We start from the raw sequence: 18,833 nt of genomic DNA on the forward strand, positions 1-18,833 counted from the left end.
AGGCAGAAATTTATAAAATTTAGCTCCTTTTCACAAGGAGCTAGTTCCAGCAGGCAGGCGAAATCAAAAAATAATAATAAAATGTGATAGTTTCTTAAAAAGATTCAGTCACAAATTATTGTGTAGACATTAATTGAAAAGAAGGGGGTGTGGTTTGGCAAATAATGCCGGTGGCAGATGGAGTCTTCATAGAGAAGATGCCATTTGAGTTGGACTTTAGAGAATGAATTGGCATGTCCCTGCTAGAAAAAGGGAAGTGGGGAACAGACTGTAAAAAAGTACTAGAAGTTGTAGTTCATGGTGTCTTCAGGGCCACTGGAGGCTTGTCTGTAGGTAAAACTGAATGGTATTTAGGGGAGATGGCAGAAAATGAGGCTGGATGGGGAAACTGGTTACCTTCAGAAAAAGAAGGTTTGTGCCATTCTAAGGCATCTGAATTTCACCCCACTAATGAAGAGTCAGAGGATTTTAAAGGAAATTAGTGACTTTATCAGTCTGTGCTTTATGAAGAGAATCTGGATGCATTAGAATGATCTGGAGGAAGAGTCTCTGTTAGATGCTGTGCGGTGAACAGACACACAGTATCTGGAATTAGGAAACAGCCCAAACGCCTTGTGGTTTACACTGCATCACTCAGCCTCAACAAACTGTCTTCATTTCCCAATTGTGTATTGATCATACCAGGTCACAGAGACAGAATGAAGTAAATACAAGTCAGTTCAGCCATCCCTTATGTAAACATGCATACCTTCCCTGGAGTATCCTGGTTTGTTGTTCTAGAAGACAGTCCCAACATCACAGGTTAAATTAACATAACGACAAGACCACCCAACAATATTGATGCTTCAGAGGTCCTTCTGATTTTTAGTGAAGCATCTCAGCTTCCTCTTTCTCCTTCCCCTTTGATTCTGGAGCTCCAAATTTCCTTCCTGACATTCACTCATTTTTCCTTTGTTATGCTGCAAATATCAGACTGAACGTATGCTTCCCAGATTGATAGCAGTCTTTATTTTTTCCAGGATCCTAAAACACAGAAATGTTTTTTAGCTTCTTGAGGGAATCCTCTTTCTCATTCTTGAAGAAAGGGAATCAGTTCTACCTGATGTTCGGTATGCTTTTACTAAAGGCCAGAAGAGTTTTTAAGTCCTTGAATTGCCTATTCTTGGCCCACCCAAAGCTTCTTTGATGCTTAAGGGAGATAAACACATAATTAACATAAAAGGACAGACTCGTGCTTATTGAAAACCACCATCTGACCCTTATAATTGGCCCTTCTGGAGAACTACTGAAATGGGCCCAAATCAGCCAAATGCAAACATTTGCAAAAGTTTTAACAGGTTATTGCAGCAGTTCAACCAAGCAGGATGAATACTGAGCAGCTGGCAGTGGATGGAAAGAGATAGACTTGACAGATGTCTATGGGACTGGGTAATAGATTGACTAGTATTTGTAGAAGAGGAGGGGGTAAAGGATGGTTCAGTCTTCAACTATGTAGAATATTGAGAAAAGAACAGACTTTGGGGAGAAGACATGTATACTTTGACACATATAGGTATCTTCCCAATAGATGGGTCTGTTACTAGAGTTGAACAGATGGCTCTGGAGCATGAGAGAGATGAATTAGTGTTACAGATACAAACATTTGGAGTTCATCAGCCTATAGGTATTGTTTGAAGAAACAGCAGTGGATGAATATTGCAGAAAGGACAGGTGAGAAGAGGTGAGGGTTGAAGACAAAACTTTGAGGCATGCTGACAGGTGTGAGCTAGGCAGAGAAAAGGGAGCTGATATCAACCAAGAAACAGAATAGTATCATTGAAGAACACAGTGCTAAGCAGTGCTAAATGCTGTCGAGCATTGTAGATGGGTTATTTTTTCGTGAAGAGGGAGAATTGAGAATCTTAATAAAAGAGGAAAAGGAACTTCAAGAAAGGGAGAGATTGAATATGGGAAATAGAGTTGATTTTTTGGATCAGGTTGTTTGGAACAGAAGAATCTAGAGATTGAGCACACTTTCACTGTGACAGAAAGCAAAAGGCAAGCAAGGCAGTTGGGAAAAAAGAATAGGCATCAGCATCACATAGATTTATTTGAATCTTAGTTGTGCTAATCTTTTTTGGGGGGAAATTCTATAACTTCTGTGGGTCTCAGTCTCTTTCTAAAGTAGTGATAAAGATGTCTCCTTTGCAGTGGTGATAAAGATGTTTGAGCTTTTGCAATAATGTGGGTTGAGCTTTGTGCACTTGCCTTTTCGTCCATGGGTCTCCCTGCTCTGACTACCCAGTCTTAGGTAACTTCTTCCTCTCCCTCTGGTCCTATATCTCGTCACTCAGATTTATGTTCTTCAGAGCACCTATTCCCTATCTGGTATGACCTTGTCTGCATGGTTTTGGTTTGTTTTTTTTTTGTATTTATTGATTTTTGTCCATGTATATAGCCTATTTTACCTGTTAGAACATATTCACGATAAAGAACAGAGACTCAAACTCAGTTACTATTCTGTTTCCTGCCCCAAGGACAATAGGGCACATGGTAACTGTTCAGTAAATATTTGATAAGACTGTTAATAAAAAATAGTCCTTATTAGTCTGAGATTAGAGGTAGGAAAAGAAGAGTTGGCAAGGTGGAAGTCAGCCACCTACCCTGAGTAAAAGGAATATAGAGTATGGGATGAGAATCCAAGTAGGGATGTGTTTGGAACTTTAGCTCTACAAGAAATGAGTTGTGGATAGAGTACTATTTCTTCTCAGTTCTTTAAAAAAAATTTTTTTTGATGTTTATTTAGTTTTGAGAGAGAGAGTATGAGCAAAGGAGGGGCAGAGAGGGAGGGAGACACAGAATCTGAAGCAGACTCCATGCTCTGAGCTGTCAGCACAGAGCCCCACGTGGGGCTTAAACTCACAAACCATGAGATCATGACCTGAGCCGAAGTCAGATGCTTAACCCCCTGAGCCACCTAGGGTTCCCCTTCCCAGTTCTTTTCAGAATATTTTTATGTCCAACCCAAATTACCCAGACTATCTTGTCATTAACCTTCAGTTTGCCTTCAGTAAACCAAGTCTCCATTTCTTTTTAAAAATCATACTTAGGTCTCATTTATTTTCTTCTGTATGAATAATATTAATGATGGCTAACAACTTTTTGTTTTTACATTTGCAAGGGCCACCATTCTTGAGCACTGTGCATCTCTGGGCTCATTTATTCCTTTCAACAATCCTATAAGGGCAGTACTATAATTCTCCCATTTTACAGATGAGAAAACTGAAGCACAGAGACAAATAATGTGCCCAAGTTCACATAGCTAAGATCAAACTCAGGCAGTCTGGCTGCAGAGCCCACACTCTTTTTTTTTTTTTTTTTTTTTTTTTTTTTTTTTTTTTTAGTGTTTATTTACTTTTGGGAGACAGAGAGACAGAGTGCAAGCATGGGAGGGGCAGAGAGAGAGTGAGAGGGAGACAATCTGAAGCAGGCTCCAGGCTCCACCCTGTCAGCTCAGAGCCCAATGCGGGGCTTGAACCTACAAAGTCTGGGATCATGACCTGGGCTGAAGTCAGATGCTTAACCAACTGACCCACCCAGGTGCCCCTGCAGAGCCCACACTCTTAACCACTCAGCTATACTGTCTGTCTCTCCCACCTGATCCACCCATCTGAAAGAAAAATGAGTGTCGCTTTGTTGAAGCCAGACAAAGCTGTTCATCAGCTAGTCAGACAAAGCAGGTCAGATTGTCCTGCCAGGGAAATGTCCTGGGAGAAATTGTCCTGTCCGGGAACAAACCTGGAAGGAATTTTCCTTTCAAGGAAAAGAATACTTGAGTTGATTTTACCTTTGGTTCCCTCCCCCGCCCCCACCCCCGCCACATCATTGGCAACCCCTTCTAATTTAAGGTCATCTGAAAATGGAATTAATGTTCCATTGACCCCTTCTTTCAGGTAATTTAATAAAAACTCTGGGCTCAACCCTGAACACCTCACAGAAACTCTACACACACTGTACAGATTGGTTCACATGGTAAAAGGATATTCCAATTTACATGTATTTGCATTATGTTGTGTCAAGTATGTGACTTCTTAGAATATTTATGCTTAATGCCTTTCTTACAACCCAAAAGACTGGTTATAAATTTCAGTCCTATCTTTTCTTTCCTCATTTACTTTTTCCAGTGATCTGCTCTAGCACCAATTTTCCCCAGTATTTTTTAGAATGCCAGTATGTTGATCATCAAGAAATCCTTATTTATAATAAGCTCAGAGTCCAATTCCTCATTTCTTTAAAGTCTACATGGAGGAATTTTATGAAAAGGAGGTAAAGTTATTAAGACCTCTTTCTCAGTATGGTTATACACCAGGTTCTTAAATTCAGGGAGAGCAAATCACTATTGATTATTCTAAAACTATCTGTTTTGTGCATAGGGATTGACCTGTGGTCTACAGGAAGTATAGCAATATGGTGAAATCCACTGACTCTGGAGTCAGACTGTCTAGGTTTTCATCCTTTGCTGTGTCCGTTAACGACGTGACCTTGGGCAAGTTACTTCTCTGGGTTGCAACTTCTTTAGCAGCTTTTTTTTTTTTTTTTTAAGTTTATTTATTTTTGAGACAGAGAGAGACAGAGCATGAACGGGGGAGGGGCAGAGAGAGAGGGAGACACAGAATCGGAAGCAGGCTCCAGGCTCCGAGCCATCAGCCCAGAGCCCAACTCGGGGTTCGAACTCACAGACCGCGAGATCGTGACCTGAGCTGAAGTCAGACGCTTAACCGACTGAGCCACCCAGGTGCCCCTCTGGTTCGCAACTTCTTAGATACAAAATGAAGATACTAAGATCTCTGAAGTTGTTGCAAGGATTACTTGAATTCATATAAAGCATTTAAAGCAGTGTCTGGAATCTGGAAAGCTCTATATAATATTAGCTGTTGTTTTTGTTTGTTTTTGATGTTGCTTTTAGGAAAAAAATGCTTTCCTTGTCACTAAGAGTTGTAAAATTCTTTCTTGACAAATATTCTACTTCATCTTGACAGATTCAAGTGGTTCATTCAGTGAGATGTTTTTATTTCATTCGGTGTATAATTTATTGATTGTTAAGATTTGTGATTAATTTGTAGTCAGATTCTTGGAGTTTCTCTGTTTCGCATGTGTTTTAATAGATGACATTGAAAAAACAGTCTAAATAAAGATGTTTTCAGCATTTTTCTTTGCTTTCAAGAGTCAAATGACTCAGTGTTTTTCTTAGGCTAGAATATTTTAAAACTTGTATTTAATTTTGAGGAAGTGATTTTATTTATGTGTAAATATAGGAAAAGGCAGACATAACAACTGGTGAATAAGTACCTCCAGGTGTATGTAGCAGCCTGTACCCCCCTCAAAAATGCGCATGCTGCCATCTGCTGGAAAGAGCTTTTTTACGTTGAAACAGTTTTGAAAAAAAAAAAAATTAAGTGTCAAATGGTTTTTCCCAAAATTTTATTATATATATAATTTAAATCACATCTTTCATTCAATTGAGATTTCTAGAAAAAGAGTCTTGAGTCTCTTTTAGTGAAAACTAAGAAGGAGGCCGTTGTATTTCTTGTTCTTTTCACGTAGATTATGAAAATACATCCATAAATCTTCAAAATCTTTTTCAAGGATAGATGGAAGGGTGCCAAAGTTTTTCATGTTTTACTGAGAGCAGTTGTGTGCCATTTTGCTCGATTTGGACAACAGCTCTTTGAAACAGGCACAGCAAATCCAATTATAATTTGCCAGTGAGAAAACAGACTCAGAGAGCCTGAGGTCACTCAGTTTATCAGTGGCTTAGCTGGGACGGAATCCAGGTCTTTGAATATCTTATCCTTTGTTGCTGATTATTTTTTCAACTCTTATCCTATAGGTCTCTGAGTATAAAAACATTGCATCCTGTTATTAATAAGGCCTAGCAAGATGGAAAGCAGCCAAATTATTAAATACATTTTAAAGTAAATAATGTATAGGGAGCAACTTTTTTAAACTTTGAAAATCAAGATAATAAATGATATCCAATGCTTTGCGTAACACAGATACCTAATGTGTGTTAGTTTGCCATATTGAAAGCATACTCTCTGCTCTGTATACATATTATTGCCTTCTATTTGGTGATTTCTACCCATAATAATTTATGTATGTCCCGTGATAGCTTCACAAATATGTGCTAACCTAGAAGATTCCATGATCAATTTTGGTCTCTACCGGAGTACCCTGCTGTCTAATTAGCCTGGCATAATAGTGACTTTTGTTAAATAATACTTTTCATTTGGTGAATGGTTAACTCTGACTTTTAAAAAGTGTCCTTTTACTCTAACATTTTATAATATAATATTACCATTGATAACCTAAATTTTGTCCATTATACTTTCTTGGTATTGTACTGATCTTAAAATTTCCCAAGTATGGATGAATTTACTAATTTAGGATGATTATAGGTACATTATACTAACTGAACTATCATATGCTATTTGTCATTATCGCCACCTTTCCTTCATTTATGATCTCTGATGTGTTTCCTACATTTTATAGTTGCCGCTGCTGTGCATGTGGCTCTGTCTCCCTCCTTCCATCATCTTTGCCCTGGAATTTTTTTTTTTTTTACCTAACTACTTTTCTTTAGTTTAAAATTTTATTGTTCTCCTATTTTGTGTATTTACTAGCATTGCTTTCAGTCTTTTTTTTTCCTTTCTTTTTACATCAAATGCATTTATATTTCAATTACATTAAGCTGAGTACATGTGAGTGCAGTCATGTTGCTAATTCAGAACAGCTGCCTTAGGAAAAGTCTCTTGGAATGTCCATGAGTCTCTGGATGAATGTGTTAGTGAGCGATATGCCTGGCTTCAGCCTTTTTACTTACATTGGCATTATAATGTTAGGAATTTTTTTTTTTTAATTTTTAATTTATTATTTATTTTGGAGGAAGACAGAGAGAGTGCCAGCAGGGGAGGGGCAGAGAGAGAGAAGGAGAATCTCAAGCAGGCTCCATGCTGTCAGCACAGAGCCCAGTATGGGGCTCAAACTCACAAAACTGTGAGATCATGACCTTAACTGAAATCAAGAATTGGACGTTTAACTGACTGAGCCACCCAGGCACCTCAGATGTTAGGAATTTCTTATCAGATAATTAATCCAGAAGAGGAAAGGGATTCAGTCTTCAATTAGGCAGGTATGGAAGAAGAGATTGTGCCCGTCACCAAATGGTCACAAGAAATCACAGCTTTTTTGTCCAGCATTTAGTTTTTCCTTATATTGAACTGAAATCTGTCCTTCTCATAGTTTGAACTTAAGGTTTTTATTTTCTGTAGATACACAGAATAAATTGAAGCCTTTTTTCATATGGCAGATATTAAGTCTTCTTTCTAAGTTTTTCTTTTCTGTTTCCCATATTCTTCTGTTCCTTAATGTCCCTCTCTCCTTACCTCTCAAATTTTTTGAGCAATATGTTTGCATGAGTTAAATCTTTTAATTCTTGCACTAGCGCAGTGTGGTAGTATTCTTATTATGCCCATTTTATTGAGACTCAAAAAGATAGAGACCACACCACAATGAGGGGCTGAACCAAGATATCAGCCAAGACCATTAGTGTTTGGTAGTCTGCTTTTGGCCATTACATCTTCCATTCTTTATGTGACACATTTTCTAGGTTTCTTGCTTTTTATTCTTCTCTAGATATACTCATGTTTGTCAACATCTCTTTTACAAGATATCATAGATAAAATGTACTCAATACTTTAGGTACACCCTGGCCTCCAGAAGGGATAGCTTGCCCCTGGGTTACCTGCCTGCACACCTGTGCCCGGCAAGAGCACATTTTTTTTTTTTTTTACCTTGGCTTTTCTTGAACAGGGATTAAATTGGGTCTTAGCATTCTATGTGTGTATATGCATTTGTAAAATGTATGTGTGTATATGTCAATGCATTTTTCTGTGTGAGAGGATTCTACATCTTTTCTTGTCAAACTGTACTTTGCCTTCTTTAGCATATACTAGTTTCTGTAGGTTTTTTTTTTTTTTACCTCCATCTTAGCTGTCTTCTTTTTCGTTCCATCTGAATTTAGTAAGTATGCCTTTAGTCTATATTTAAGGCCTTCATTTTTTTAAGGTGTTCTGGCAAGTACCATTAGATTCTTGAAATATTTCAGTTGAGATATCTTAGTCTGTTTCTTGGTCAGTGTGGTAATTTGCAATTTTATGATTCATGAATTTTGTGGGATTGTTTTTAGAACATTCTATCATTCTTGAGTTGTATTTCTTTTTAAAGCCCCTTTCTATGAGATTATGGTTATCTTTTCTCTGTGGGTTTTCAATTTGCTGTGCTTACTGTCCAAGTCTCCTGGATTTCAAGTCAAATTGCAGTTAGTTTTCCACCCCTCTTTTAGTTACTGTGACAAATGTTGGGTCCCTATCCATGGGAACAGCTAACAATTTTTCTAATCTAATCAGATAACTCCACCTCTCCCATTCCTGCTAACATTTGCCAACTTAATAAGCAATCTTTTTTTCACACTTCTTTTGCACTTAATCAGAAGACACAATGATGGTTCACCTTAGATTCATATCTGCCGACAATTGACTGTGGCTTTTGCATATCAGTTAATCTCTACTGTCTTCACCTTCCTCATCTGTATAAATGTGTGTTGGACTGTGATTTTGAGGTTGCTGAGATTATGATTTTAAAGCATGCCAAATCACTTTTAGAAATGTCAGCCCAACTTTAGAAATTAAATAAAAAGGAATGACGCGACTTTGCTTTTCTGAGCTATACCCAAGGGTGATATTCATCTAATATACACTGATACAGGACCTTGGTAATTCAAATATCGAAGGACTTCTCACACTGTAGAACTTCTAAATCACCATTGTCTCAGCTGCACACTTCAGGCTACCCACTCACTGGCCTGCAGATAAACCACCACAGCTCCTGCTCACCAGCTCCGTCTCCATGAGCTCTCCCAACCAGATTAGGACCCGTGGTGGTGACAGGAGGACCCAGACAAATGCCTGCTGTCTGATTCTCTCTACGTGGCTGTGACTCCACACAGCTAGTAGACTCTTGCCAGAGTCACCACCCACATGTGGTTGCTTTTGATGAATTGCGGGTTATAGCACATTGGACTCTCTCTAACACAACAATAGTTTAGTGAAGCCCTTTGAAGGCATAGTCTCCACGTTCATGGTACTGTGGGGTTTACAAAATCAGTAATGCACATATCGGAGAATTGTTCCAAAGCTAAAGGTAAGTAATTTCAGGGTTCAGCTTAAACCAAATTAAAAAAAAAAAGTGACTTGATTCTAGTACTTGTGATTATATGGCTGGTCCCTGAAATGCTGTGCCTCTCATAATCATTGATGTGTTACCTTTCTTTTAGCAATCATCTGCTTTGTTTCTAGGTGAATGAAATTTACCATGATGAGTCCCTTGGAGTACATATGAATGTGGTCCTGGTGCGCATGATAATGCTGGGTTATGCAAAGGTAAAATGCCCTAAAATATGTAAACTGTGAATGTTAAGGACTGGGTTAGCAAACAGAAGCTTAAATTTTTGAAGCTATAGCTAACATGTGGCACTGATGTCTCACATAGACTGAGGAAGAGAAACCACCACAATGAGTACACATCTCCCAATCTGAGCAGATAATGATTTTTGTGCTGATGCCATTTGCTTTGTTCATGTGACTAATGGATTCAGATATTTTGACTTTAGGCATGGCTGTATGAGTGAAAAAAAATGGATACCATTGTCAGAAAAGAGAATTTCTTTAGTCTACTATTATCATCAAATTTGTGATTCACTTATTCATTCAGAACATCTATACTGAGTGCCTACTATGTGTCAGATGCTTGTTTCTAGGTGCCTTGAATATATCAGTGAAGAAAAATAGCAAAGATCCTTGCCCTTTCATGATTTGTTAAAAACAATTATTTTATATGTGTATTTTCCACTTAGGAAAGTGAAGTATACAGTGGATATGCATTTAGAAGAGCTGTAATACTTTTGCAAACAAAAAATTAGGTCAAAGTGTACACAGTAGGAATTTCATGTAATGTAACTAACTTCAGCTGGCTTTAAAATGGCAGTAGATGTGCCTGTGCTTGGAAATAATGAAATGGATGACCATAGTTTCTCCCTCTGAGAAAGGGACTGACTTGGCACTTTTCTTGATGTTTTAAAATCACATTCCCACTCCCATACTTAATCCTCCTGATTATGAAATACTAATGAAATTATGCATTTAGCAAACAGGAAAAATCCATGTGTTTGCATTTCATTATGTATTTAACACCCACTTATCATTTTCTGATGAGAGGGTGTCACTGATGTTTACTTTATTCCATAAACCTGACCTACTTTGTGTCACTAACACTGAATACAAGTCAACTCCAGCTGGAGATGTTAACAGCCTTCGATTGGTTGTTATAGGATTTACGTGGAGAAGTATGTGATCAGCATATAATAAACCAAGCTAATTTTATTCAGAATGTAAACATGGATAATAACATTTGCTGAAATGTAACAAAACTCTTAACTTGTTGGCCAACTAAGGACTAATTTGGGTTCCAAATTCAATTTCTTAGTCCATCAGAACTACTCTGGAAAGTATGGACACTTGGTTCTTGAAAGATGGGCCCTTTTCCTTCTGAGCTTTTAACTCCTGATCATAATATGGTGGTAGCAATGTTCCAAGCAATGTCAGTCCATCTCTTGGAACTGCGAGATAAGAGTACATCCCTCTTCATTGCTGTGAGGTTAAGAAAAGTGTTGTTGCTTTTTTCAGTGTAAGGTTTATATAATTTGACCTCTTCCCAAAATGAAGGTTTAACCAGCTTTGCCAGCTTATTGAAGAACCTGTGTTCTTCACATATGTTGATCAGTTCTGGACCAATAAAAATAAAAATAAAAAAGTTAATGAAAGACTGTTTACTTTAACAGCTCTGGATAAAAGTCTTATGCCAGGATCTTTAACCCTTTTTTTGTTGTTGTTCTTAATATCTATAAAACTAAGAAATCTGAGCTGAATTAGGTAATAGACCACTAAAATTCTTACCCCAACGATTAATATTGAGTTGCCCCATGATAGCAAATGTCAGCATTACATGTTCCCATAAAAGTGTCATTCACCTTTCACACAGGTAACACTAATCATCTTTAAGATATCCTTCATGGGCATTTAGAATTCCCAAATAAAAGATATATACATAGGCACTAGATAATGTTATTGAACATCCTTAAATATTGCACTCCCAAATGTTGACTTCAGAGAAAGTTATGATAGGAAGACTTTGGGAAAGTTTTGTGCACTTCTTCAACACACTGTTTCCTCTTAGTCCATCAGCCTAATAGAAAGGGGAAACCCATCCAGAAGCTTGGAGAACGTGTGTCGCTGGGCTTGCCAACAACAAAAATCTGATCCCAACCACTCTGAACACCATGATCATGCAATTTTCTTAACCAGGCAAGACTTTGGACCTGCTGGAATGCAAGGTATTTCTATTAATATGCAGAAGAAAAACTTAAGGGCATGACTTTTCAAAAATAATCCTAAATCAAAGAATCCGTTCAAATGTTCCAATCCCTACCATCACTTTCCATCATGCATCAGCCAAGCATACACTTTCTTTCTATTGCTTCCAGTGACTTCTGTGGAATTCACAATGTTAAATGCCACTTAAATGCTATAATAAATTATACTTGCCTTTAAAATAATGATTATGCATTCAGGATATGGAGGGGACGCTGTAAAATGCAGTGTGATTTCCACTAACTCTTTGGAAAGGGAAAGGAGATACCATGAGAAATGATTGCTGCCAAGGAACTTTCTTCCAAAGTCAGCTTACATTTATCTAATAAATTCTGATGTAGACTTTGGAAAAAAAGTAGACTGATGAGTTTCTTTTCAACATTGATGGAATTTCTGGCTCCCTTCATCAGTACCATCATGGGAAGGACCATTCACTAAAACAGAAATACAGGGCTTTGTTGGTGGGAGGAACAGAATGGTAACTCCAGGCAGTTCCTTCCCTTAGGAAAGGAGAAAACGCAGACCCAATGAATCTTTTTAGAGACCATTACCTGTGTGTGGCTTTCCCAAGAGAACGTGGCACAACACTAGCAGTGAAATAATACTGCCTCTGTTTCCTGAAAAGCCTTTTTTTTTTTTCTAGGCGAAGGTCCAGTAGTAGTGTTTAATGGGTTTTCTCATAAAATGAAAATAAAAGTAATTGTTATTCTCTACAGGATATGCTCCAGTCACCGGCATGTGTCATCCAGTGAGAAGTTGTACCCTGAATCATGAGGATGGTTTTTCATCTGCTTTCGTAGTAGCCCATGAGACTGGCCATGTGTAAGTCACTGTTGACAGCTATAAAGCAAAAAAAAAAAAAAAAGTCTTTTCTTTCCTGCTTCTCTCAGTATTGTTCACACTTTGGGCCAAGTACATGCCAGCCTGCAACTCTCATTCCTTGCCAAGTGTGAGGAGCTCAAAACAGGGAAGAGGTCATGTACTGAAACTAAGTAAGTGGCTCTGGCTTGCAGAGATACCCCTGTGCTTTACATAGCTATAGAATAAGAGAGACATTTCTGTCAGATGGTTCTCTATTTTGCAGTTTCTTTGACTTTTCCACAAAACCCACGTTAATTTCTAGAATGTGTATTTCCCTCAAATGATTTTCAAGAGTGAAATCAAGCAAAACCAATGGCCCCTCTGATTCTTACCAGGGAGGTCTCCCTTTTGTTCTAGGCTGGGAATGGAGCACGATGGCCAAGGCAACAGGTGTGGTGATGAGACTGCTATGGGGAGTGTCATGGCCCCCTTGGTGCAAGCAGCATTTCATCGTTACCACTGGTCCCGGTGCAGTGGCCAAGAACTGAAGAGATACATCCAGTATGTCCCCTTCTGCATGTCGTGAGAGAGCATTTACGTCACAGCATAACACAGACATGAAGCTGACTTTTAGGACCTTGGTCATAACCAAACTCCCAGTGAATGAAAGCTGTTGCTCATAATAAACATTTTCTTATGACTCAGAGCTTTTGGCACAATGATGCCATAATGTAATCACAATATTTTAAACCATAAGCGTAGAATTTAAGTGAATTTTTAACTGTGGTTTCCCTTTAGTAAGTTCCTTATAGCATCTTTGACTTACGGTCAAACTTGAGTTGAGGACAGGGAGAGGATGGCCATGTGAGGCCTGCATAATGTGTCACTATGATGCTGATATAGCATCAGTGCCAGGATCTGCACCACCACACCATGTGGGGACTCAGCTAGAGACATGTATAAGGCTGTCAAAATTTTACTGTCTTCCTGAGTCATGCCTGGCTTATTATTTCTGGGATGAATAAGGATGATGGGTCTTTTTCTAAATGGAACTTAAACCCAAAACCTTAAAACGTATGCCTTTGTGATCTTTCTATATGATGTGATGGAATTCTAGAGAATGTAACCTAAGAATACTTTTTCATTAGGATGTGATAAAAAAAAAAATGAACACTTTACTACTTGAAATATTTTCCTTTCTACAGTTCCTATGACTGTCTCCTTGATGACCCTTTTGAACATGATTGGCCCAAACTCCCAGAACTTCCTGGAATCAATTACTCTATGGATGAACAATGTCGTTTTGACTTTGGGGTTGGTTATAAAATGTGCACTGCGGTATGTTACTCAAAGTCCATTGAGATTTTACATCTTGAAATCTATTTGCGTGGCTCCTGTTTGGTGAGCTTCACAGACTCACGGTGCAAGTATAAGGTTATCTATCAATGATTGTGTGTTTGCTGTGTCACTACGTGCTGAAGCTAAGTACTATATTATTTAATCCTTGTGAATTATTATTTAATCCTTGTGACAGACTAGATGGGAGCCTGGGAACTGGCAACCAGTTTTATTTTACGGATGAAAAAGCCAAGACTTGAAAGAGATTAAACAATTTGCTTAAATCACACATCTGGTCAATAGGGGAGCCAGGCATTGAAACTAAGATTGTCAGGCCATGAAACTTTAAGCTCTATTTCTCCCTTGGTTTTTGTGACCTTCAGAAATGACTTCTAAGCCTTTGATAGGTTGCTTTTCATTAGTTTGTTGGCCAGAATTTCATACCACTCTGACCAGATGGAAGAGTTGTGCTCGTGTATTCTCTCTCACATGACAGTCATGTGGTATAGTATGAAGGTCAGGAGCAATAGTGTGAAGGTAACGAGCGTGTGTTTCATACTCAGATGAGGTGGGTTGTCAGAATCTGGATCTCACTAGATATATAACTTTGAGAACTTTAGTCATTCTCTCTGACTTAGTTTCCTCAGGTGTAAAATGTGTATAACGATAGTATTTATCTCGTGGAATTTGGCACCAGGATTAAATTTGATAGTATAATTAAAGTCCTTAGCACAATGCAGACACATAGTAAATGGAGTTCAGTAAAGCCAGTTTTCCATGTAGCTATGCAGATTAGAGGTATGTTTCACTAAATTTCTATAATGCGTTTTAGTAGTTTATTAAAAAAAGGAGGGAGAAGGGAGAAAGGAAGGGCTTTTTATATGTTGGAGCAAGCTTTATGTGTTAGAGAAAGAAAAATAAATATTTCATGGCACTGAAAAGAAGTTGATCTTCTGTTTGAAATCTTCCATATGGAGATATCTACAGCCATTTGGTCTGTCTGTAAGGTGCACATTGTCAGCCCCTTACTACTTACATTAATGCTTTAGATCTGAGAATTCTAAAGTTTGGCTCAATATTATGGAAAAGTACAATTTCTGCATTTAAGTAATAGGAATTAGAACAACAACAAGAAGAACCCAGGTCCGAAATGAGTGCTAATTTAAAAACAACAACAAAAAAAGACTATGACCGTAGGCTATGTGTGGGTAATTAGTGGTATAAGCAATGAATATGTAGATAAACTGGTGTTTTGATTTTTTTTTTTAATCTAGAGAATGGTAAGATGTTTCCAGTTACAAAGAGATCAGATAAGTAAAGAGCACAGACAAATATTTGGACATTGTAATGTCGTGTTTTAGGAAGATAAAAAAAAAACATTCTCAGGAATAAGAATACTAATATGGTGATCTGACTGTTACTTTCTCACTTATAACCATAACTACAGCCTTACCTTGTAACTCATATTCTCAGCCATGGATTGTTTTCAGGATTAAATATGTGGAAAGTACGTTATAAACTATATGGATATATTGTGGTATTTTGTAACACTCAGAAAACTTGATCTCACATAGCAAGCCTTACAAATATTTTCTGCTTTGAGCCAGATCATTATGACGGGTATTTTTATTGTTTATACCTGACTAGCTCATACTTACAGGGCTAAGGAGAGCTATAAAATGATCATAATAAGTTTTTATATTTAAAATGGTCATAATGTTTACAAATTCTTTAAAGTTCCAGTGTTGTCTATTTGAAAACCATAAAAAAAATAGTATGCAGAAATGTTAAAGTGAACCAGAGAATCCCAGACAAATCATTGCTTGTCATTAATATTTTAGAATAGCAGAATGAAAGTATTCTTTCCTTGAAATTCTTAGGCAGTACTTTTTTCTTAACATGCCACAACTATGACTATTAATTTGAAATGAAAATATCCAAGAAACATGAAGAAACTGTATAGAAGATATGGTTGGACATACATTGGTATGACATGCCATCTGTCGGTCACTGAGATCTTGATTCTCTCTCTTCCAGTTCCGAACATTTGACCCATGTAAACAGCTGTGGTGTAGCCATCCTGACAATCCCTACTTTTGTAAGACAAAAAAAGGACCCCCACTTGATGGGACTGAATGTGCTGCTGGAAAAGTGAGTGTATCTATTTATGCAATAAAGATTTAAGATATGTTTCACAATAATCATCTTTAGAAACCTAGAAAATTATGACCATGGCTGTAGTCCTTTGTGTGCAAGACATGGTGTATGGGGTTTCATTACGATCATGTACAAACATTGTTTCCTAGGGCTGTTATAACAAATTACCCCAAACTTGGGTGCTAAAAAACAACAGAAATGTTATTTTCTAATAGTTCTAGAAGCCAGAAGTCCAAAATCTATTTCATTGGGCAAAAATCAATGTGTGGACAGGACCGTACTCTCCAGAGGCTCTAGGGGAGGATCTGTTCTCACATCTTCCCGCTTCTGGTGGCCGCCTGCATCCCTTGACTTGTGGCTGCAGCATTTCAATCTCTGCTTCCATGGCCACATCATCTCCTTCTCTTCTGTGTGCAAATTTCCCTCTGCCCCTGTCTTATAAGGGTACATGTACTGTGCTAGCATTTAGGGCCCACCTGGATAATCCAGGATAATCTCTCCATCTCAGAATCCTTAACCAAATCACATCTGCAAAGACCATTTACCAAATAAGGTAACATTTACGAATTTCAAGGAATAGAATCAGACATCTTTGAGACTGCTCTTCAGCTACTGCTGATAGAATAGGAAACAGCAGCTCAGCAGAATATCTGTGCCCCTGCTAATGGGATTTGATTTACTTGCTGGCGTCTCACTCCTTGTGAAAGTTGTCCAGAAATAAAGTCATGTGAATTTATACAGAAGATTTGGCCTTGTTCCTTGGGGAAAGATGCCCAGAGGTTTTAAATCTCACATTGTGTAGTCAAGATCGAATGCTCAGAAACTGGCCAGGGGCCAAGCTACGCTACTCATAAGGGGAAAGATCACCAAACCCAAAACAAAGGCATGTTAAGAACTCAAACTGAAGAGCCTTGACTAGTTTGGAAATAAGATATTGTAGACAGGACCAAAAGCTGGCAAGGAAGATTTATATAGCTTTGAGTTCTTTTAAAGCCCTTTAAGCTGTAGTCCAAATATGTATGAACTATATTTGCTATGAGAATTACAATAATAATAATAATAATAATAATAATAATAAGATCTGCCATTATTGGTGTTTAACCTTTGTTAGGTACCATGCTAAACACATTATGTTTGGAAAAATTCAGTGTTACAGACTTTTGACTAAAAAAACAAGAGCAATAATGAATTAATTAATTCATTTTTGCTTTATGAAAAATATATCCTGTACATCAACTCTGAACATCCAACTTCTCTAAATATATTTGTGTTATATTTAAACTTAACCAAATTTGAGTTTTAAGAGACATTTTCTATTGTATATAGGATAAAAAAGCAAGTCAAAATGTTGAAAGGAAAAGAATACCGGCTGAACACCTGCTATGTGCTGGGTACTATAAGCGAGGTACCTCTATAGTATCAAGGTTCAGTGGTTCCCACTTAATTATTTCTTGGTCAGATGTTCTTATCCTCCTCATGATCCTTTCTGGGCCGCGATAGTTCTCATCTAAAATGTAAAGATAAAATAAATGACCTATCTCTTAGAATCATTGTGAATGAAAAGTTTGAAACATATTTAAGTGTTTTGAATACTATATATGCTTTAGATATGTTATGTTATTTAATTCCAAAGTTAAGGCATATATTTTTCTGTTATTATTGTAAAGGGGTGCATATGACCCTTAAAAAGCCTAAAATTACAGCTAACGAAGGATGAAGGGTAGAATAGTACCCACTATGCAAGTTGGGTCCTCAGATCATTCTTACTGGTTATGTTTGATGCTCATTGTAAATGTAGCATTTAAAAACTTGTCTGAGTAAATGTTATTTTTTCATTTTATACTTAAAAATGCAAGCCTAAATTATCCTGTATAGGGCACCTTATTGATATAATTGCACTGGGTTCATTTTTAAATGCATTTTTACCTGGTGGGCGGGGGAAGAAGTGAAGGCCTTTAACTGGTGGCCCTTGTATAAGAACTTCAGCTTTAGCATATGTGTGATTTTCATAATTGCCTTTTGTCATTTTCCCAAGTGGTGCTATAAGGGTCATTGCATGTGGAAGAATGCCAATCAACAAAAACAAGATGGCAATTGGGGATCATGGACCAAATTTGGTTCCTGTTCCCGGACGTGCGGAACTGGGGTCCGTTTCAGAACACGCCAGTGTAACAATCCCGCGTGAGTATAACTGCTGTAATTTCGAGTTGTTTTTGGCTAGACCAGAAAATGCTTCCATATTGTGTTGTTAATATTTTCTTTCATTAAATACATGTGAAGTACACAACATGAAAACCAAGGGTTTAAGTGTCTGTTTTGGGCAAATCTCCATTCATCAATCTTGTGAAGAGTAGTCAATAGTGAAGATGAAAGGCTGGAGTGAAGATTAGAGGTTTTTGAAGCAGTTGCTCTTTAGAAATCTTCAGGAACGAGGCAGAGAGAGCCTGGGCACTGAGGCTGTCCGCAGGAAGCATGTCAGTGTGGGGAGTAGTTCCAGACAGGGGCTCCTACACTCTGGGGTTAGGAGAGCAACACATCTGAACAGGGCAACAGAAAGACCTTGAAGGAACACCAAGGAACTGTTGGGGAAACAGCTATCCATTCGCTCCCTCAAAGTAACTATATTGGATCCTTCCTTCCTGCATGCTCAGCAGATCCTTAGGACATTCTTTCTGGTCTAGGGTTTACCATTTTATAAAGAAGATCAAATGTGGCATACCTGTCTTCACAGAAGGGATGGCAGAAGTATTAGTGGAAGTCACCAAAACAATAAAAATTGTAAGAACAGCTAAGGTTCACCGCGAGCCATGCTTCTTTCTAAGTATATTAAATATGTGGACTTATTCAGTCCTCTCCATTTTCCCCTAAGAAAGATGGGATTATTTTTTGCATTTGCCATATGAGAAAACGAAGGCCTACAGCTGTGATCAGATTTCTTTGGGTTATATCTATGTGTTTTATGCATGGCAGAAAATCTATTTCCCTCAGACCATAGATACATATGTTTTTATA

At 37.8% G+C, this 18,833-nt stretch overlaps 1 protein-coding gene across 1 annotated transcript in view; it reads left to right on the forward strand.

Annotated features, from left to right (window-relative positions):
• The window catches only part of ADAMTS3 (ADAM metallopeptidase with thrombospondin type 1 motif 3), a 274,684-nt gene that overhangs the window by 221,892 nt on the left and 33,959 nt on the right, over window positions 1–18,833 (forward strand). The window contains exons 6-12 of the mRNA XM_043572504.1: window positions 9,396–9,479; window positions 11,332–11,488; window positions 12,242–12,347; window positions 12,744–12,887; window positions 13,532–13,664; window positions 15,702–15,815; window positions 17,857–18,002. Coding sequence (XP_043428439.1) covers window positions 9,396–9,479; window positions 11,332–11,488; window positions 12,242–12,347; window positions 12,744–12,887; window positions 13,532–13,664; window positions 15,702–15,815; window positions 17,857–18,002 — 884 coding nt within the window. The remainder of the gene's footprint in view (window positions 1–9,395; window positions 9,480–11,331; window positions 11,489–12,241; window positions 12,348–12,743; window positions 12,888–13,531; window positions 13,665–15,701; window positions 15,816–17,856; window positions 18,003–18,833) is intronic.

This window comes from Prionailurus bengalensis, chromosome B1 (assembly GCF_016509475.1).
Source record: "Prionailurus bengalensis isolate Pbe53 chromosome B1, Fcat_Pben_1.1_paternal_pri, whole genome shotgun sequence".
In the NCBI taxonomy this organism is placed as follows: domain Eukaryota; kingdom Metazoa; phylum Chordata; class Mammalia; order Carnivora; family Felidae; genus Prionailurus; species Prionailurus bengalensis.